This window comes from Leucopleurus acutus (assembly GCF_964270905.1).
Source record: "Leucopleurus acutus genome assembly, chromosome: 5".
NCBI classification, from domain to species: domain Eukaryota; kingdom Metazoa; phylum Chordata; class Mammalia; order Artiodactyla; family Delphinidae; genus Leucopleurus; species Leucopleurus acutus.
The window spans coordinates 68,525,322-68,547,218 of record NC_139147.1 but is presented as its reverse complement, the minus strand read 5'-3'; the positions used below and the strand labels follow the sequence as shown (position 1 = coordinate 68,547,218).

The 21,897-nt window shown below is 42.1% G+C and overlaps 1 protein-coding gene across 1 annotated transcript in view; it reads right to left on the bottom strand.

Annotated features, from left to right (window-relative positions):
- Positions 1-18,589: 18,589 nt before the first annotated feature.
- Positions 18,590-21,897, bottom strand: part of SLC49A4 (solute carrier family 49 member 4) — an 89,924-nt gene continuing 86,616 nt past the window's right edge. The window contains exon 9 of the mRNA XM_082839862.1: positions 18,590-19,397. Coding sequence (XP_082695988.1) covers positions 19,282-19,397 — 116 coding nt within the window. The 3' untranslated portion in view covers positions 18,590-19,281. The remainder of the gene's footprint in view (positions 19,398-21,897) is intronic.

Genomic DNA, 21,897 nt, shown 5'->3' with positions numbered 1-21,897 from the left:
AAAGAAATAGAAAAGAATTTTTTCTTGCAATGAGAACTCAGGATTTACTCTCTTAACTTTCCTATATAACATGCAGCCGTATTAATTATACTGATCATGTTGTACATCACATCCCTAGTACTGATTTATCTTATAACTGGAAGTTTGTACCTTTTGACCACCTCATCTAGTACCTCTTCCTCCCTGCCCCCCACCTCTGGTAGCCACAAATCTGATCTCTCTTCCTGAGTTTGTTTGCTTTTGAAGCATAATTGACCTTCAACATCATGTTGTTCCTGATGCACAACATAGTGACTCGATCTTTCTACACATTACAAAATGATCACCCTGATAAGTCTAGTTCCCATCTGTCACCATACAAAGATATTATTACCTAGTTATTGACTATATATTTTGTAATAATATACAATATATATAAAATAATATAATAATATATATATAATATATATAAAATAATATAATAATATATAATATATAATACAAAGATATTATTACCTAGTTATTGACTGTATATTCCCCACACGGGTACACTTCATACCCGTGACATTCATTTTGTAATTGGAAGTTTGTGCCTCTTAGTCTCCCTCACCTATTTCTCTCCTCTGCTCACCCCTCCCCCACCTTTTCGTTCTCTCTCTGACTCTGTTTCTGTGTGGCATAATACCCTCTAGGTCCACCCATGTTGTTGCAAATGGCAAGATTTCATTATTTTTTCATGGCTGAATAATATTCCATTATATATATATGTTGGACAGATGTATTTTTAATTACCCTTCCTCCTCCCCCCCTTTTCTGGCAGTGGGAAGGCTTTTACACCCCAGGACCTCCATAGTAATATTGCTAATTGTGAGAGATATACCTTTTATTTGTAAAGTGAGAAAAGGACAAATCTGAAAGGGGAGGTGGGACAGCAGAACCCAGCCCTGGCCTCGAGTCAGAAGGAGCTGTCTCAGATGGATTGAGGAAAGGCAGTACTTGGTTTCCTTAAGTCTATCATGCTGTGAACCTCTTGTACTCACGTGCCCTGGTCTGAAGGCTCCTGACACTAAGGGATTGTCAGTAATCGGGGCCCTTGCACTCTTTCTTTAATCAATAGAAATTGGTAAGGGGCCAGATGAGAATTCCATGCAAGGCTTTATTGGGGCTGAAGCTGCAGCACGAGGCAGCAAAAACAGGTAACAGGTGCCCTTGCTTACTCTGGGAGAGGAGCTGCTTGGGTCCTTAATGGGGGTAACAACAGGGGTGGTTCTGTGGGCTGGGCAGGAAGCATAGCTTAGGTGGTCCGCCCATCCTCTTGGTGGTGCTGCGTGCAGGGATCATGCACAGGGTACCCTGCTTTTGCTCTTGGCACCTCAGAAATTGCAGTTAGTGTGTGGTCCTTTTGTATCTTGTTCATAATTGCCCCAGCTGCTGCCTGAGTGCAGTTACTTTTAGTCCCTTATAGTTTCTTTTTATTCCATTGCTCGAAGAGATGTTTGTCCAGGTGCAAGCACTCCGGTAAAGTGTGGCAGGTCCCAGCCCATCCATGACGATCCTGGACTTTTGACTTCTAGACCCACCATTTACCAGCTGTGATATGTGAGGTGGGAGCAATGACACTTACCTTGCAGGACTGTTGTGAAAAGTAAAATGATTCTAGAACAGGGCCTTGTACAAAGCCCGCAGTACAAATACACTGCCCTTGGGAAAGCTCCTTCACTCGTGTGTGTGTGTGTGTGTATGTGTGTGTGTGTGTGTGTGTGTGTGTGTGTGTGTGTGTGTGTGTGTGTGAGACACAGCTTTATCCAGGACCTGCTGCCTCCTGGTGGGGGCCCAGAGCTCTGAAGCCACAGCCTGGGCTCAAATACAACCCCTGGCTCACCGCCTATGTTTTTTCTTCTTGTGCAAAATGGAGCTAATAATAGAACCTACTCTGGGTTTGCTGTGAGGGCTGAAGCATGGAAAGTACTTACAACAGTATCAGACACTTAGCAAGCACCCAAAATTGTTACCGTTGTTACTGAGCTAAGCATGGGGGTTAGGTTTGTCTCTGCAATCTGAGTCACTGGGAAGTCAAAGTAAATATATGTGGACTGAAAAAAATGCACAACCTAAAAGTTGAGAATTATGGTTTATTTGGCGAAATTTCCGGAAACTTCACCTGGAAGTCCGCCTCTCAGATAGCTCTGAGGGACTGCTCCAAAGAAGTAAGAGAGGAGCCAGGATATATAATTTTGCAACAAAAACCACAGTCGGAACATCAAAGATTACCATTAATTAAAGAAAACCAGACATCTCAAGTTAATGAATTTTGCGCTTTTCTATGTATGAGAAGATGCAAGAGTCTGGGCTCATTGAAATCATTCCTTTTTTTTTTTTTTTTAAATGATCAAACTGAGGTTTATTATAAAAACACCATGAAAACAATCTAAATGCCTCCCAAAGGGCGTGGTTAAGAAATCATTCCTTTGATATGCACCTTCACTATCTGGGCCAGTATTCCGTTTTTCTCCATCCTGAATTCCCTCAAGGTGCACAGTCTGGGGCAGCTGCAGTGGATGCTTGATGCCCACAACATCTTTTGTTTACTGATATGGCAGGCGAATATGGAAATATGGAAAACATGGGCTTGAGCTTCATAAAAATTGTTTTGTTGACAAAATTCAAAAATACGCCCTAGCTTCCTTTGGGGAACAAATGATACCAGTCCAGTAAATTACCCATGAAACATCTCTGAAAGATACCACTTGTGAAAGAAAACAAAGTCTCCCATATAAGGGCCTTTCCATCTCCATTTATCTGAACTTGAGAATTTCCCTCCTTCCCTCCATCCCTTCTGTACGATCAGGACACCCAAGATGGCTGTTCTCTTGCTCTCCCTACATCTCCTGCTCTACCAGCGTCTACTTCACCTACACCCTACTCACGTGACTGACCTTCCTACCTACTTGCCCCTGGGCCCAGCTAATGGCTGTTCTAATCTTTAGATCAGAACGTCTCCACCTGATAGCTTATCAAAGGGGCAGTGAGGGGGCATGCTCCTCTGCTGGTTTCCCAGGTAACCAATGAGCCCACCTGAAGTCAATTCCCCTTCAACTAGTAATCTCCCACTGCCCGGGGAAAATAGTCTGCCTACAGGTCCTGCCTGCTGTCTGCCACACACCGTGGGGTGTTGCTCCAGGACCTTGCTTCAGACATGTAAGTTCCCCCAACCATTAAACCACCAACGTCTCTGTTGCTGACTCTGAGCTCTTTCTTTGGTCTTGAAGCTGGGCAAGTACAGCTTGGGTTTGTAGGCCTGCGGGGTGCAGTCCATCTTCCTGCATTGCCTCCTTTCTGCCTCTTACTTGCTGGAATTCAGAATTGATCAGGCTCTTAAAGATCATCAAGTCCAGTGTTTGTTTGTTTTTTAATTAATTTATTGGCTGCGTTGGGTCTTCGTTGCTGCACACAGGCTTTTTCTAGTTGAGGCGAGCGGGGGCTTCTCATTGCAGTGGCTTCTTTTGTTGTGGAGCACGGGCTCCAGGCGCGCGGGCTTCAGTAGTTGTGGCTCACAGGCTCCAGAGCGCAGGCTCGGTAGCTGTGGTGCACGGGCTTAGTTGCTCCACTGCATGTGGGATCTTCCCGGACCAGGGCTCGAACCCGTGTCCCCTGCATTGGCAGGCGGATTCTTAACCACTGTGCCACCAGGGAAGCCAGGTCCAGTGATTTTTTTTTTTTTTTTTTGCGGTAAGCGGGCCTCTCACTGTTGTGGCCTCTCCCGTTGCGGAGCACAGGCTCCGGACGCTCAGGCTCAGCAGCCATGGCTCACGGGCCCAGCCGCTCCGCGGCATGTGGGATCTTCCCGGACCGGGGCACGAACCCGTGTCCCCTGCATCGGCAGGCGGACTCTCAACCACTGCACCACCAGGGAAGCCTCCAGTGTTTTAATGGAAGAAAAAACTAATAGGTTGTAATAGGGCCCATGCCAAGCTGTGTGGTTTATGAGAAGTGAAGTAAAGAACAAGAAGGAGGAGCGGCCAGTATGATCCGCCCTCCTGTCACCTCTCCTGGTTATTTTTTCCACCTGAGCAGAATCCCTGAAATTATCAATAACTCATTTTCTGGTGGAACCTAATGGAACTTGTGACACAATGAGAAATAGACGTTTGGTCTCTGCCCCCACTTCCTGGCACACAGATCCCCAAACCCTTGGGATCTCTGAAGGACATGTCTTTTGTATGGTAATGGTGGCTAGGGGCTGGGGGCTCTTGGGTAGCCTCTGGATGGGGGCTGGTTGCCAGGGGAACCAACCAGGTGATTAGAGGGTTGGCACTTCAGCCGCAACCTCCAACCTCCTGGGAGGGTAGAGGGACCGGAGGTTGAGTTAGTCACTAAGGGCTAATGATATAATCGGTTGTGCCTGTAGTGAAGCCTCCATAAACAACTCTAACTGAAGGGCTTTGAGGGGCCAAGCTTCTGGGTTGGTGAACACGGGGAGGTGCTGGGAGGATGGCGTGCCTGGAGAGGTCATGGCAGCTCTATGCCCTTTTCCCCCATACCCTGGCCCATTCATCTCTTCCATTGGCTGTTTCTGAGTTGTATCCTTTTATAACAAAGTGGTAACCTAGTATAGAAACTGTGTTCCTGGGTTCTGAGAGCCGTTCTAGCAAATTATCAACCTCAAGGAGGGCATCATGGGAACCCCTCATTTTCCTTTTTTATTGAACTATAGTTGATTTACAATATTGTGTTGGTTTCAGGTGTACAGCAAAGTGATTCAGTTTTATTTATATGTATATTATATAATATTTTATATCTATATATAATCTTTTTCAGATTATTTTCCATTATAGGTTATTACAAGGTATTGAATATAGTTCCTTGTGCTATACAGTAAATCCTTGTTGTTTAGCTATTTTATAGATAGTGTATCTGTCAATCCCAAACTCCTAATTTACCCCTGCCCCCCCTTCCCCTTTGGTAACCAGTTTGTTTTTTATGTCTGTGAGTCTGTTTCTGTTTTGTAAATAAGTTCATTGTATTATTTTTTAGATTCCACATATAAGTGTTATCATATAATATTTATCTTTCTCTGATTACTTCACTTATTAGGATGATAATCTTTACGTCCATCCACGTTGCTGCAAATGGCAATATTTCATTCTTTTTTACGGCTCAATGATATTCCATTATGTATGTGCGTATGTACACACACACACACCCCACATCTTAAACCAATCATTTGTTGATGGACATTAAGGTTGTTTCCATGTCTTGGTTATTGTAAATAGTGCTGTTATGAACACTGGGGTGCATGTATCTTTTCAAGTAAGAGTTTTAATCTTTTCCAGATATATGCCCAGGAGGGGGATTGCTGAATCTTATGGTAACTCTATTTGTAGTTTCTTTTTAAGGAAACTCCATACTGTTTTCCATAGTGGCTGCACTGATTTCTACCAACAGTGTAGGAGGGTTCCCATATCTCTACATCTTTTCCAGCATTTATCATTTGTAGACTTTTTGATGATGGCCATTCTGACCGGTGTGAGTTGATACCTCATGGCAGTTTTGATTTGCGTTTCTCTAATAATTAGCGATATTGAGCATCTTTTCATGTGCCTGTTGGCCATCTGTATGTCTTCTTTGGAGAAATGTCTATTTAGGTCTTCTGCCCATTATTTGATTAAGGAACTGTGATTTATAGCCTTTCACTGGTCAGAAGCAGAGGTGACAACTCGGACTTGCAATTGGAGTCTAAAGAGGAGGGAGGAGAGGGGTACTCCGGTGGGACTGAGCCCTTAACCTGTGGGGTCTACCCTGTTCCAAGCAGTTAGTATCAGCAGTGAGTTCAACTGTTGGTGTCTGCTGAGAATTGGAGAATTGCTTGGTGTGGAGAAACCCACATATTTGGGGTCAGAAGTGAGTACCGAGTGTAGAGAAGAAACAGGTTTTTCCATTGAGACTGGATAAATAATTAAATTAATATGGGGATACTTTTTAGGAGCTAAAAGCCTTCATACCTGAGCCGAGTAATTCTCCTTCTACGTATCTTTTCTAAGAAAATAATCAGAGAGTAGAAGGAGGATAAATATACAACAATGTATTCTGCAGAAACAGCCTTAATGTCCAACAATAAAATTAAATACTTCAAATTATAAAAGTTTCCCTTGTCATGGGAAAATGTCCGTGATATGTTAAGGATATAAAACAAAAATACAGTTTTGATCTGTTCTATACTAAAAACATTTATAGCAAGATGTAAAGAAAGCATTACAGTTTTCTGTATTTCAAAAATGAAGACTTTGGAAACTTCAAGAAGAGAATAGGACTATTTGATAACTAGTCCAGGAAGGTTAAGAAAAACTTTCCTCCAAAAGGTTAACGGATGTTCATGATTCCAAGTTTTTCCAAGAACGGGCTCCCCACTACTTAACATGGGATGTGCTTGCTTTGAAACTACAAAAATAAGTGCTTTCACATTTTTGTGATGACTCTGGACCTACCTTCAGAGCTTTTGCTGCTTGTTCTTTTGTTTTAAATGCCACAAAGGCAAATCCCTTTGGATCGCCAGTAGACTTATAATGTGGTGTGCTTATATAAACATTGCCACGTTTCCCAAATACTGTCTCAATCCAGCTGTGATCAACATTTTTGGGAATTAACTTCTATGATAAATTAGGAAGTTATTAATCCTTACATATTTAATACTATCGCCTTACTCAGAAGGTCAATACGTTTTGAACTTGAATATTAATTTTTTTAAAATGAAGACTTTGGGAGGGATGTAAGAGGGAAGAAAAGGAAGAAGGCCAATAACGCTTATCAGGCAACCAGAATGTGCCAGGTCTGTTAGGTTCGTCACTTTATCCCATCATCACAAAATGTGTAAGTATCCCCCTCCGTTATTTTAGCTCTATTTTTTAATGGATGAGAACACAGGATCTCCAGAAGTGCTGAAAGAATTCCCAGGTCTCAGGGCTTGTCGGTGGAGGAGCAGGATTTGGCCCAGCCTGTCCTGCTCCCGAACTCACGTGTTTTTTCCCACCACATCTTGCTGCCCAAATGCTCAAGGAGCTTTGGCTCCATTCCTACTGCCATTTGGAGTTTGATTAAAAACAAAATGCGGACCACGTCATCACAAGTGCTTTCAATACACATTTATTGCAAAACCACAGCACAGTAACTATAATGTCAACATAACCATATTTCCAAACTGAGCAGGAAATCACCATTCTCATGTGCACTCTCCCAAGAAGCGGGGGTGACACGGAGGCTCCGTACTGTGAATAATGACTAGAAGCCCCATTCTGAACTAGGAGTTCTAAACCATTAAACATTTAATTACCACTTTGGCAAAGCAATGCACATTACCATTTCTAAAATGTAACAGCACAGAGATTTTAAATGCATCTTTATTTTTCAGAATCTTCAGTATTCACAATGTGTAAAATGAAGCAGAGTTTTAAATAAAAAGCTATGCCAAAACACATTTCCTTAAAAAGACCCGATGGAAAGGAAGGAAAACCGCATATGAATAATATTTATCAGTGCTTACAGTTGACATTAACTGTAGTTTGAAAAGAATAAAAATACTCAAGACTTCAACATTTCCTTACAAAAGTATACTTGGCCATAAAATAAAAATCTATAAAACCCCAAATATTACAAAAGTAAAATGCAAAAAAAAAATCTTTTTATTAAAATGTAATATAATATTTACATGGTAAGAATTATTTAAAAATGCACAGAACACTCAGAAGTTGTGATGAGCGTCGGAGGGGAATTTATCACACACAGTCATGTTTTGACAGTTGCATAGACCCACCAGGTCACAGAGCTGGGCCAGCAGATATGCACATCCCCTGGCATCAAGGCTCAGTGTGGGCAGATTTTAAGCCCCCTCCCTGCACCTGTCTATTTTTGCACCATGTCTCCTGCTGGGAGAAGAATGTCTGCCCAGGTACATGGGGTGTCGCGGGAGGAGGAGCACCTGCTGTCAGTGAGCCTGTATGTCACCTGGATCTTAGTGTTGCTATTTAAAAGCCAGGTTCTGGAGCTGGGAGGAATCTCAAGAGATCATCTGGTCTATCCTTAGTCCTCTGGGACGGTCCTGGACCGTTCCCTTATTTACAGCCCCAGAGGCAGGGAAGCTGCTGCAGCCTGCTGGAGTACCCTTTCACTCTGGCAGTCAAAACTTCTTGTGCTCAACTGCAGCAGTTTCAGCTAAAAAGCATCCCCAGAGTGGACCGGATCCCAACAGGCAGGGACTCTGTTCTTCCGCAGACTGAAAAGGAGTCAGGGGCTTCAGTGTAGCCTGGGACTGGGAGGAGGGGACAGGGAGGGCATGAATTGCAATGAGACTCACCGCCAAGGGGAGGCCCAAGGCTGAGGGAAGGGCCGCCTCCGGGAAACCCAGGGAATGCCAGAGCCTGTATGGCACACGAGGACCCCAGCGTGGATCACGGCGGCCATGGGACTATTGCAGGCTCCCGCGTCAGCAGCTGCCTCTGCTCTGCTTCTGCAGCCATCCTGCCTCTACTTCCTTCCACCTGATCCCCCGGCCTCTGCTTGCTTTCCTGCTCTGTCATGTGGTGCAGAGCCCTGAAAGCCAGAGAACTATAAATGGAGTAAAATCAGACCAACACACTGTGGCTTGAGATCAGAGGGAGAACAAGAAAGCTCTTGGGCTTTCAGATAGTGATTTTGGTTGCAAGGACTTTCCGGTTTGCTTCTAGGAGTGTGACTGAGAGGGTGAAGGCAGATGGAAAAGTCTGAATGGAGTAAGACATGGTGACTTGCCTTGGCTCTAGAATCCACTTGGACTGCCCAAGATTTCTTTGCATCCAAGAATTGGTATGAAAAGAAATGACTCGGGCAGAGTGTATGAAATGCAATAGGGTACTGAAGGCGTTAAGAGGCGGCGGATGTCTAGATTCCCACTGCTTTCGTGGAGCAGAACGGGAACCTCCGCTCCGCCAGACAGGGCTTCCGCGAGGGCGGTTCCCAGATGGCTGGCTCCCCTTCTAGTGTCTCCACCCGCACTGGGGTGTGAGGTCCCCATCTCCAAGCTCTACGGCAGTTCCTCTGCCCTGCTTTGTTGTCTCCCCATTTTTGGACCACCTCTCTCCTGCCTCCATTCTTTAAAAGCAAGAACTTCTAAGTGCAGAGCGGGGGTGGCTCTGGAACAGATGACAGGGTAGGTTGTAGAATCTTTATCCCTCGAGAGCTGAAAAAGCAGTTGGCCAGACACAGCACAGGCAGGATGTGCTCGGAGGCGGGAGGCTGGGCCAGATGACTCTGAGAACAAGCCAGTTTTGGGGTTCTGTTTTCCAGAATCTGCTTCCACCACAACTCCCTGCCTCCAAACCTCCTTCTCCACTTTCACTCAGCAGACATATCAACAAACGCCTGTAGCCTGGCTTCTCTCTCGCTGACTCCTTCAGTGGGGTCTCCATGCTCACATGGCCCCAGCTCCCACTTGCTAGAAGGCTTTTCCCTCTGCCTAATCCCATGTCTGGACACTAGCAGATCTAAACTCTTTGGAAGCTGGTTAGCTTCCCTAAAACTTTTCCACTTCTTTTCAAGCCATCAAAACAGATTTCTCTGCCTGACACTTCAAAAGCCGTCCAGACGCATTTTTTACTCTATGAAGGTTACACGTAACTATAAAAACGGATTAGGGACAAGCATGGATTTCTAACGGCCCAAGAAAGCAGGATTTAGAGCGTATTTTTCCAAACAGAGTACGATCCCATAGACAGTCATAGAAATAAGCTACAAAGCTTCTAACAGCTTTTGGGGGTATTGCTAGGTTTGAATTACAGTTGTTATGAATGGACTCATCAGAATATGAATCTCTCTGAGGGCCAGGATGCTGTCTTCTTTGTTTCTGCATCTTCAGAGCCTAGCCCTGTGCTCAGCATGCAGCCGGAGCCCGAAATATACTGGTTGAATTATGAGATCCAGCTTCCTCCATCCCAGCTCTCCTCTCTTTTTAAAAAAATATGATCTGCCTCTCTCAGCATTTAATAGTGGTTAGGATGAAATCCCTGCCTGGCTTTATTTTAGAATGTTCTATTATATTCGAATTGTATTATAAAGTACTCAGAAGCAAAAAGATCACAGTCTGCTCTAAGATAAAAGAAGCAATTTTGTAAGAAAAAATTTAAAGTTTAAAAAAACATGAAATAAATTTCAGGACCTAGATAACTAAGAATTTACTGGTAAAGGAATACTGATAAAAGAGTGAATAGGTAAGGGAATCAGTAGCTGGTTCATTAGAGTAGCCTTTCGCCCAATTAGATGGAAGGACAATTATAGGCAACAGAATGCAGCATGGAGTTGCCAGTGCCTGGGGATCTATATTAACCTTGAGTAAAAAAGACAACAAATGTGAAGGGGCTTCTGTGTTCTGAGATAAGAGGGTGAAATGTCAGGGCTAAGCTCTCAATCAATGTCTTTTTCCCTGAAAAGGACAAGGGTAACTGCGTTTCTATGGGACACGGAATGAGGATTCTGGGGCACAGACTAAAAGGACAGTGGGGTCACGGAGGGGGACGGCTCCACTGGAGACATTTACGTCATTTACTGATTTTCTCCTCAATAAGTTATTGATCAGGAAGAGCAGTGTAATGTGAATTAGTGAGTTCAGGGAAGGACCGAGAGAAAAGGACCACCCCAGCACAGCCCTCCATTTTAGCAGGATTCCAGTGGGCAGCCCCGTTCTGCCTATAGCAGGAGGGGTGGGATCAGGCACCTGCCCTGACTTCTTCCAGGCCCGCTCCTCCGAGTTACAGACCTTCCTTGACCTTATATGCATGTAAGTCAAGGAAGCGATTTTGTTTGGGACTTGTAGATGCAATCTAGTAGGACGGGGGCAGAATTTTCCTAATACTTAATTTTCATAAGCCTCCAAAAGATTTATTTCCGGTGAAGAGGGAAGTAAATTTGGAGGTGGGGACATTGGCAGTAAATAAACCCATCTGCAGAACTAAAACCTGCCCTTTTGAGCATCTTTAGGTTTCTGCAAAGGCTTAGAAGGCCAGGACTGCAATAGCGATGCCTCAAGTGTGGACACAGCTGAAGGGCTCCCATAGAGTCTCCTGCCCCCAAAGCAGCCCTTCTCTCTCTGATGGGCTGATGTCCCAAGTTCTATCACTAGAAACCCTTTCTGTTGGTGTTCAGTCTTTGTTCTCTGTTAAAATTCAAATTCCTTTTAGAAAGGAAATGCACAAGGCCTTATGTGTATCTTGGTGTGTTTGTAATTAAGTCTTGTCTTCAGAGGAAGCTGGAGGTGCCAACAATCTTCCCAACTTCCTAAAGGAATAGTAACCCACTCCCCAGCCATGGGATGATGGGAAGGCTTGGGATTCCTCATGTGAAAATTGATTCAGTGCTCCCAGACAGATACAGGTTCTGCCTATGGTGGAAATTCCAATGGAACAGAATACCTTCCCTTGAAATCAGTTATGGTTAATGATGGTACAAGAAAAAAAAAATTGGGTTCCTGCTATGCATAATTATTTGGGAAACTCTCATTATTCCTTTTTCTAGCTAGTTCAGGAGAGTATTTGTTTTTTTTTAAAAATCTGTCTAAAATGTCCTGAAGGGTAGAAACATCTTTTGTTTTTCTGATTCTCCTTCATAGGCACACACTGCACACATGTAATTACTCTGTATATAGAATGAATAAAAGCGTGAATGAAGGAATAGTGGATATGTCGGTGGCCTGAGAGTTTCCATAACTGCCTGGCACCTATAATGCATGACTAATGGGGCCTTCCTTGTAGAAGCTCCTTGCTTGTTTGAAAGATAATGTGTAACTGGAAGGACCAGTGGAAAGGTATTGCACTTGTGTTGTTTTCTACTTTCTGTCTGGTGTGTGACCAAGTAAGTGTATATTAGATGCTATAAAACTCTTCAGCAAAAAGGAACATCCACTTGACCCTTCTATTTTAGAGGAAGCCAGGGTCCAGAGAGAACAGGTGACTTTTCCAAAGCCCCAAGGTGCTCAGCAGCTGCCCTGGAGAGAGAAACTGAAACCCAGGCCTCCTGACTCTCAGGCTGGACTTTTGGTTCATTTCTCTGACAGCTTTTGTGCCCATGTTATAATTTCAGTGAAGCCTTGTTTCCTAACACCTGGGTACAGATCAGACATGACCTTCTAAACCTCTGTTCTCACTCTATAAAAGATATATGCACAGCTCTACTGGCAGAATCTGGCCATTAGAGACAACACTGTTGCAGAGCAACTTACAGTTCTTCGGTGCTGTAACTCTAGAAATATCAGTTCGGTGCTGTAACTCTAGAAATATCAGTTCAAGGATCAGCTTTACCATCTGATCCAACAGTTTGATTTCTACAGGTGCCAAGTCGCTGCTGACTCACGATGAGTCAAACCAAACCAAAGGTTGGGTTTCTGATTTGTCCTGACTCCAGTGAGCAAATGCAGTACTCTGACCTGGCTCCCAGGATGCTATCTCAACAGCAGATGACAGATTTTCTCGTATCACATTTGATAAATTTAATAAATGCTGCATTTCATATATAAGGTCCTTTGGGGAAATAAACAGTACCTATAGCTTATCTTCTAGCACAGGCAATGAAGGAGCCATTTCTTCTTGTTGCTGAATGTGTGTGGTGGAAGAGTCTGTGTGTTCACGTGTAGGGACTCACAGGAGGAGGGCTACTGCACAAACAGGTGCATGTACATCAGTCATTTCCTAATATTTAAATAGAATGGACCTGAATTTCTGAACTGGAAGAGACCTTAGGGAACATCTTTGTTCACTCCTTCATTTTAGAATTGTGGGTAAATGAAGAATGAAGGGACTTGGTCAGGGTCAAACAGCTGAAGACATCAGGCCTGGCCACGAGCTGGGCCCTGGGGCTCCTAGGCTAGGGCTCTTTTTCTGTCCTCTCTAGTCTAGTTCATGAAGAAATTGGCCAGCTCTCTTCAATCATATGGGCAACTCAGACAATGTGGGTTTCACACAGCTTGCTTCCAAGCACAGTCAGAAATAAATAGGAAGATACAACCAGAAAGGGGAAAGCCTGATGGGAAAGATGGCAGGAAAGAAAGAAGTGACCAAACAAATGTAAGTTCTTGTCCTACTACAGCTCATCAATTTTACTGGTAGCTTGAAAGTTAGAACAGCTAAGGAAGGTGACCAGGAAAATAGTTAAGGATTACCAGAATCTTCATTAGCCATTATTTTTTTTTAAAAATGGGATAGCATAGGGCTTCCCTGGTGGCGCAGTGGTTGAGCGTCTGCCTGCCGATGCAGGGGACGCGAGTTCGTGCCCCGGCCTGGGAAGATCCCACATGCCGCAGAGCGGCTAGGCCCGTGAGCCATGGCCGCTGAGCCTGCGCGTCTGGAGCCTGTGCTCCGCAACGGGAGAGGCCACAACAGTGAGAGGCCCGTGTACCGCAAAAAAAAAAAAAGGGATGGCATAAGCTGTCTTTCTCGACTTTCTGCTTTCTACAGTATGGCGTGCCTCTGCTGAGATGGACAGCCAAGAAAACCCTGTCAAGAAAATCCGTTTGGATTTTGGGGGTAGATCATTCATTTTCTTCTCTCACGGGACATGGGCCTTAGTTGGCAGCATTAAAAACTGTCTATAGTTCCAATAAGAAAACCAATATTGCATATTGAAGTTCACCTTTAAACTTCAGAATATGATAGAGCTTGATGGTACATAACCAGGTCTGTAAAATGTCTCCATTAACCACTGCTACGGTTGATACAGATTTGTCTTGGAGAAAAATAAGGAGCTCAGAAACTCCTGCCCAAGTGTTCATGCCAACATGGTCTTAAGAAATAGTCCCTGAGATCACTTGATTTTAAATCCTCTCTGTTTTTATACTTGATGTAGGTAAATGCATAGAAAATTTTCTGAAAGGACGCATAGGGATTATCTCTGAAAAGGAGAATGGATCAACCAGCATATGTTTGGAGGTAGACTTCACTTTATATTTCTGTACTGGTATTTTATAATGGGTATACACTCACGTGTTTTAATTTTCAAAAATTTGAAAGAAATTTTACTTAAATTACTTCTGGTTAACACACTGATCACTTATGGAAAGAAGGCTGGTGTAGGAGTCGAGTGATCTGCTAAAACTGAGCTGTCATTTAACCTGAAATCTTCTCTATTTACTTATTTGTAAAATGGGGTGTTGGAATAAATCCTCATCTCTGATTCTACAATTCTTTCAGGTAAATGGGAAGAAAGCCAATCTGAACTAGAGGAAGTCTAAATTAAATTGTAGTTTAAAAAAGCATCATTTTCTATCATTAAGGTAAATCAAAAGTGCCTCCAAGTCACTCTTGCCATTTTGATCAAGACTGCAGAAGCCTCGCTTGTAAACTAGAAGAGCCTGGTGGAACCCCAAGAGTGCTGTGCTGTAGGGCTGATCTTCTGTCATCCCTTCTGGAGCCCCAAGCCTCGCAACGTACCAAACGTAGCATGTTTAGAGCTAAAATGGTTTGATGTGTTTTTAGCATTTTTCCAAGGTTGCTGAAATGAATTCCATGTTTTGTTTCATTTTTTAGCTGTTTTTAAAAAATTAATTCTCCCCTGTTGAATGAACAGAACAGCTAGGGTGGGGCAGCTTTTTGCTCTCTTTTTGAGTGTTGGCTGAGATGGAAGGCTATTGTCTGAGGCCTACCAGGTTCCGAGACACAAGAGAAAGACTACACAAGGCAAGTTAGTCCACATTCTAAAAGCACAACAAATAGGGACTCCCCCGGTGGTCCACTGGTTAAGATTCCGCACTTCCCACGTGCAGGGGGCGCGGGTTTGATCCCTGGTCGGGGAACTAAGATCCCGCATGCCGCCTGGCCAATAAATAAATAAATAAACAAACAAACAAAGAAACAAAAGGCATTAAAAAAAAATAAAAGTACAAGAAATAATAACACAAGAAACTTGTTAGAGACTTTTGTAATTCCCTTCCCATTTCAGGGGAATATTCTAACTTACACGACTTGGCTGTGAGAATAACTGTTAAATCTTTCTGGAGTGCCTGCATTTGTTTACGTTCTGCCCATGCTAGCATCCTGTTCATGAGAGGGCAGCATGGGTGTGTGGCTTTACTACTAGGCAGGAAGGAGACTGTGTTTTCGGCCCTGGAGCTTAGGGAGGGGTTGAGGGTAAAGAAGCCTATGCCAGGAAGTCAGCTCAAGGAAGCGGAGACCAGGATGGAACAGAGGGCAGATTCATGCAAGTGTTCAGAAAGCTGAGGTACAGGGCAGTGAGGACAAGCGAAGAACCTCAGGAAACTTCAGGTGAAACAAGGGGCTGAGGTTTCAGTCCTGACCAAGAGCAAACTAAAATTATTTATAAAAAGAGAAGTGGTTCAGGGGAGAGATTTAGGGCATGTCATTGCCTGTACTCTCTGCCCACAGCCTCTATCATTCCCATCCCCTGGCCAGAGGTGACACCCTCAAGAGTCTCTTAAGGGCCTTGGTATTAGCTCCTAGAGGTCATCTTCCAAGTTTGAGGTTCCAACTGAACCGGGAAGACACCTGAAAGGACATGAGTGCTCAGGATGGCCAAGATGTCTGCTTACTGAGCAGACACTCACCACTGTTGAGCACAGACTACCCAATGGATGCTGTTAAAAGAGCACCTAAAACTTTCCCTGTCAAGTTTTGTCCTTCTGGGATGGTCCAACACTCTCCCCCGTCAGTATTGTTTTTATTTCCCAACAGATTAGCAAACTGTTGACAGTATGGAAATAAGCTTTATCTCGCTCTTTTCTATATGATTATAATCATACAAGTTAAAGTGGAATTCTATTTTTCCTACATTTATGAAATAGGTCTGATGAAATTTCCTCATAGTTTTCTATGTATTTCTTTTTTAATAGGACACTTTCTTCATGTCACAGCTTTTGCACTTGCTTGATAATATGGTATAATCACAGTAATTCCTGTACTTATTGTTTCTGGGACAAATGTGGAATTAATGTGATTTTGAACATTAAGTTAAAACATCTACTACGCACTTGATCTTGAGTTTAAAGTGAAGCTTGTACTTATGCAAACAGCAAGATGAATGCGTAGATTTTAGTAAAAATAGTAAAAAAAAAAAAAAAAGAAGAGTAGATGAGAATTTAATCTCAATTTAAAATCTCTTCGCTTGAATCCCTCATTAGAAAGGCAAGCTGTAAACATTCTCAATAATTAAACATGAACGTATGATCTATGATAAAACATGCCCTTAGGCCATATATGCTTAAACATACAAAATGGTGCTTGACTCCCTCTTGTTATTTTATGAGCTCTACCCTCCAGTGAAATGCATTTGTGTATGTAATTGTCTGTTCTATATCTCCACCAGGGACCATATTAAGAAATGCTTCTTCCCATAACTGTGAAATATTCACTGATAAGCCACAGGGAACTTACACTATAACATGTCCTTACCAATTAATAATGCTGTTGACTTGGTTTATGAGGACTGAATTATTCATCAGAAACTTTTCAGATCGCGTCACTCACTGCAAGCTAAGACTTAGAGATGTCAGAGCACCAACGGGATAGCGATGAAGAAAAGAAGACAGATTTTACTTAGAAATCAAGCAATCACCTAATTTTAACAGTATCTTACTCTTAAGCCCCATCGTTTTTGAACATGAAAGAGTATTCACGAACACCCCAAAATGTCCAAATTAAGCTGCAGTTCTCTGAGGTAGAGAAAAAAAGACTGCTTTGGGAGTCAGAAAATGTGGGTTTTAGTTTGTTTTACTTTTGTCATTAACTAGGATTGTGACCTTTGGCAAGATCCTTTACCTCTCTGGGGCTGTTCCTATAAATTCTAAAATGAGTGCTTGGATTAGTAGAGGGTTAAGATTTTTTTCAATTATAAAATTCATTAGGACTCTTTAATGTTTGTTTATAAAGTGCAAAGATTATGGCTGGTCTTTTGATGCATGTGAGAAATACAAAAGTAAAAAAAAAATTTATGACATATACAGGTAGGTAAATAATGTGTAATCCTCCCCCTACCCCTAAAGATTTTGGTTCTCTTTCTATCAGGTTTGGTACATGAAATCTTGATCATTTAAAACAGCTGCAGCTTGTGATTAGAACAATTATCTGCTGGAGGGGTTAAGCGGATATAAGTGAGACAAATGGACACCTCTCATCTCAACTCATCTCATCTCACGTATGCTAAAAACAGGGGTTGGTGCCTGGTACAACGCAAGAATTTAAAATCACTACCCATTTGGTCTGTCTTTGAACTAATCAGTCATTTAGGTAATATTTTTTAATGTTATTTTTCATGTGTTAAAAGTAGAATTAACCATAATTAAAATGCTCTGTATGAGAAGTCTTATAGCAAAATTTTATATAGGAGTGTCCTCAAACACAACAGTTCTGACTAAAACCAAATGCATCATAATTCTTCCCTCACCTTTCTAGATTCATTCTAAACAGGAAGGGGTGGTGGTTATTTTAGCACCTGGGTCATGGACTATTGATACCTGGACTGGCTGGCTTTCAATTATCCTTAAGAATTCTGCTTTGCTTTCCTTTTATTTTTATTTGAGAAGAACGACAGAGTTAACAGGAACTAAGCCTAGCTTTCACAGGTTTTCGTCTTCTCTTTAGCAAGTTCCTCAGTTCTTTCAGTTCTGGCTGCTAAGTTATTAGCAGGGTGGTTCTAAAGGGGGATGGTCTAAAGGTGACTGAAGACAGATGTTAAATTTGAGGGTTTTCTTACTTTCCAGGTTGCACAATTTCGGATCTTAGAAGGCCTGACAGTAATAGCATCCTCCTCTAGGACCGAGGTTAGTAAAAGCATAGCCTTCAACTTACCAAGGGGGAAAGGAGGGGTATCTGGGACTGTGTGTGATGGTGTGTGCGAATGTGGCGGAGATGAGTCAATTAAGTGCTGACCAGGTCCCCTTAACCATACTTCACCACCTTGGCTAATAGAAGGAGCTGCCTTACACTCTGCTGTCCAGAAGAAGACAAATAAAATATATATTTAGCTGACAATGAAGATACAATTTCAAGTGAGTAAAAAAGGAGAGAGGGGGTTGGAGGAAGCTGAGAACAATGAAGATAAAACATCATTCTTCACTTTTTGAGAAAGTGTTTGATTTTCCAGCATGAGGGGAATTATGTAAATCTGAATAGTGGTACTATCATAACCCCACCAGAGCATATTTTATGTCATAGTGAAATACACGTCTGAGAGCTGTCCAGTGGGTATTATTTTTGAAAAAGCTGTCATCCACAGAAGGAAGGCAGGTATCGGCAAAATACTGCCCTCTCAAATATACACTCTATATAGAACTGAATATTTTATAACCTGAATTGAGATACAAGAAAGTAATTCAGAAATCACTCAACAGATCTGAAAGTTTCAATGCTATAAATTGTTATTTTCAAACAAGGGTCATTTAATAAAATGCAACCTTGGTAAGCAACAGCTGGTGCTGGATTTTCCATCCCATGCCACCACACATATATCTGCCCGAAGACACAGGATGTTCTATGGGATCTGTCATTTCACTTTTAACAAAGTGCTAAATCGGAACAAAATTACATTTTTCATACAGCATTTAATGCGACTGTATTAAACATTTAGTCACATTTAATATAATCATTTAAGAGCCTAGCAGATGAAATTGTATTTCACAGAAACAAGGATAAGTTAAGATCGAGACACAAAGTATGTGCTCTGCGGTCACTGGAAAGCACTTGATCACCATAATTAAGGTGGCCAAAGGTTTCCGATCTAATTAGAAATAAGGAGTCATATAAGAAATGGCTTTATTAGAAAAAAAATGTAGTGTACAGGTGGCTAATATCTATCATTGATACACCTCTTGGCTATTTTATAATTAAAATCTGATATAGGGTTTAAACTTCTTTAGAAGTTAGTGGCATTTCTTCCTTTTCTGATATGTGGCTTAGGGAAGGAGTTATCTTCATGTAATAGACACCCTTTATTTCTTTTCATAGTTACAATTAATCAGTAGTTTAGCACTGGCACAAAACATAGAGGGAATTACCTAGGTAGTGCTTTCTGTGTAAGACATCACACTTCTAACCCCAGACTCAGGCACACGTATGCCATTGATACAGTTTTTAAATACACTATTATCACTCAAGTTCCACATTATTATTACCTAGCAGTAATTAAATTAATGTGATCATCTGTAACCTAACAAAACCTCTGAATGAAGTTTCTCTCTTCTCCTTTTTTTTTTCCCTGTTAGATGTGCAATTCCAAGCAAATGTGCAGTATGCAGTATTGATTTCCAGTCTCTTTTTTAAACACTCCTTCAAGTCTGTGCTATTAAACTGAGACAACCACATCAAGATAGAGTCTGTCATAGGATTCCCTGAAGCACAGAATAAGGAGGAGACTGAGCAAACACGACCCGGGAAGGCACCAGTTGAACCAAGACAACTCTGTAAGACAAAAACATGCAGTTGTAAGCATTCACGTGTCACCAGCAGGACACCACCTGTATGCTGGGAGCAACCTGCTTTGCATTCAAAAGCACTTATGATAAGTGTGCCCTGGGAGGCCTGAAAACCGGCTTTCAATAAACAGGGACAAATGTGGAGTCTAAGTGATGCATGTAATATGTGACAGGGCTTTCCTGTGCAATATTTTTAATCAGTATTGTTAATGACTTTTCATCAATTTAACCCAACTTGACTTTGGTGGCCAAAAAAAAAAAAAAATCTGTTACTTCAAAGAAAGAAAAATCAATCACCTTTAAATGTTAGCTTGTTTTTAAAGTGCCCCCTATCACCATCACTCTTGTCCTTGTTTAGAAATATCTGATGGATTAGAAAGACAAACAACAAAAAGCACCTGAATTTTGAGATAACACTTTTAAATTTTTTGGGAAAGAAATAGCTAATTCTCAGCAAAAAATCAAGTAGTAATCACTGTAAAACAGAGCAGAAAATACATATATATATAAAATAAGTAAAACGTAAAAAATGAATCCTAAATTCTACTCTCAGAGAAACTACTGTGAATACTTTGGTTTCTTTCTAGTCTTTTTTTCCTACTAACATAACGGTTGTGTATGATGCCAATTACCAGAAGATTTACAGGAATCATCTAAACAGGCAATTCAAATAATGTTGTTTTTTAATTTAATGGAATTGAGAACGTGCTTCTTCAAAAATGCTCATTCACGAATGCAGGACTCTCCAACAGGCCAATCCTGGGCCTCTTGCTACCCAAACACACATGCTTGCCCTGCCGACTGTGCTGTCTCTAGCTGCTTCCTCTGGCTCCGGGGGCCTTGGAGCCAGGCATCTGTTCAGCTTCCTTCTCTCCCAACCCCCTCCGTCAGACTTGAGGCTTCCATGCAGAAGTGAGCAGCTTCTTGGCATAAAGGGGCTGGCGGAGGGGGGTGGCGGATAACGTCTCTAGTTTAATATCCATTTAGCAATTTCAATGAAAAAATAAAAACAAAACAAAAAATGAAGGAAACAGGTTCCCGGTACATTTTTACCTCTGGGCACTGCTATAAGTTTATATTTTCCCTCTGTGCTTCTACAGAATGCTAATACTGCCTTAATCTTCAAAAATCATCCTAAAGATTTCTATGCTGCTGCTTTAGATTAATCCATAATTCATATGGCTAAAAGAGCAATTTATGCTCAGGAACGGAAATCAGAAAACCAACCAGTAAGAAAAGGTGCTGAAGTACGTTTTTTTCCTATAATATGTTCGCAAAAGCAGCCTCCCTAACCTCTCAATTTCTACATTTTCAAAGTCAGACATGCTATTCTATAGCACAGAACAAAGATGTGTATTTCAATGGTATTTTCATGCAAAGCTGTTTTCTGTCCTTTACTTGGACTGACTAGAATCTAAACACTCAGAAACGCTGTGATCTCTGGGATCCTGTCTTTATTCTAATATTCCCTGAAATGACGCACCAAGCATTTTCTGCTTTTATATTAACCATAAAACCTCTGGATTTCTGATGATAATTTTAACAAGCAAAAAGAAGCAGTGAAAAAATACGAAAAGATAAAGTAGTAAAATAGAGATAACAGCGTACTGTTTATACTAAAACTGAGCGTCTTTTACTGTAAGGTCGCATTTTAGGCAACAGCTAAAAGAAAGTATGGCACTTGAAGTCTACAACAGAGATGTTTCCTAAACTTTAGAGACTATTTCACAGGGAGCTAGAGCAACACACATGCAGCAACAATCAACTTGTCCTAGCTCTCCTTAAACCTAGAAGTTAGTCAAATATTGCCAAAGCAGACCTTTATTTCATCAGAATTGTAAAACGATTCCTTCTACCTGGGTTCAGATGAAATCTCTAAAAATAACTCAAAATTGCTCTTTAGTGTCATGGTTTGTTGGTTGGTTGTTTTTCACTATTGTGCCTCTCTCTGAGAAGTCAAATCCACCCTTCACTAAGTTCACCTGGCTTAACCAACTACCAGTGTTCTTTGAAATTTTTGCCTTTTTAGAGGGAAAAAGGTCAGGGATGGAAATCTCTGCATGTCCCCACTGAAAACCATTCACATAAACCACACCTAAGGGGCTCTAATGTGCAGGAAACGGCTTGCTTAAAAGTTCAGTCTGGGGGCTTCCCTGGTGGCGCAGTGATTGAGAGTCCGCCTGCCGATGCAGGGGACACGGGTTCGTGCCCTGGTGTGGGAAGATCCCACATGCCGTGGAGCGGCTGGGCCCGTGAGCCATGGCCGCTGAGCCTGCGCGTCCGGAGCCTGTGCTCCGCAACGGGAGAGGCCACAACAGTGAGAGGCCCGCGTACCGCACAAAAAAAAAAAAAAAAAAAAAAAAGTTCAGTCTGACTTGGCAGAGCAAAATTGGCTGTGGTCCTTTGGAGCCCAGTGCCATGACGTAATTAAACCAACAGAGTCCTTACCCATCAAAATTTTCTTTTGTATCTTTTAAAGTGAGCAC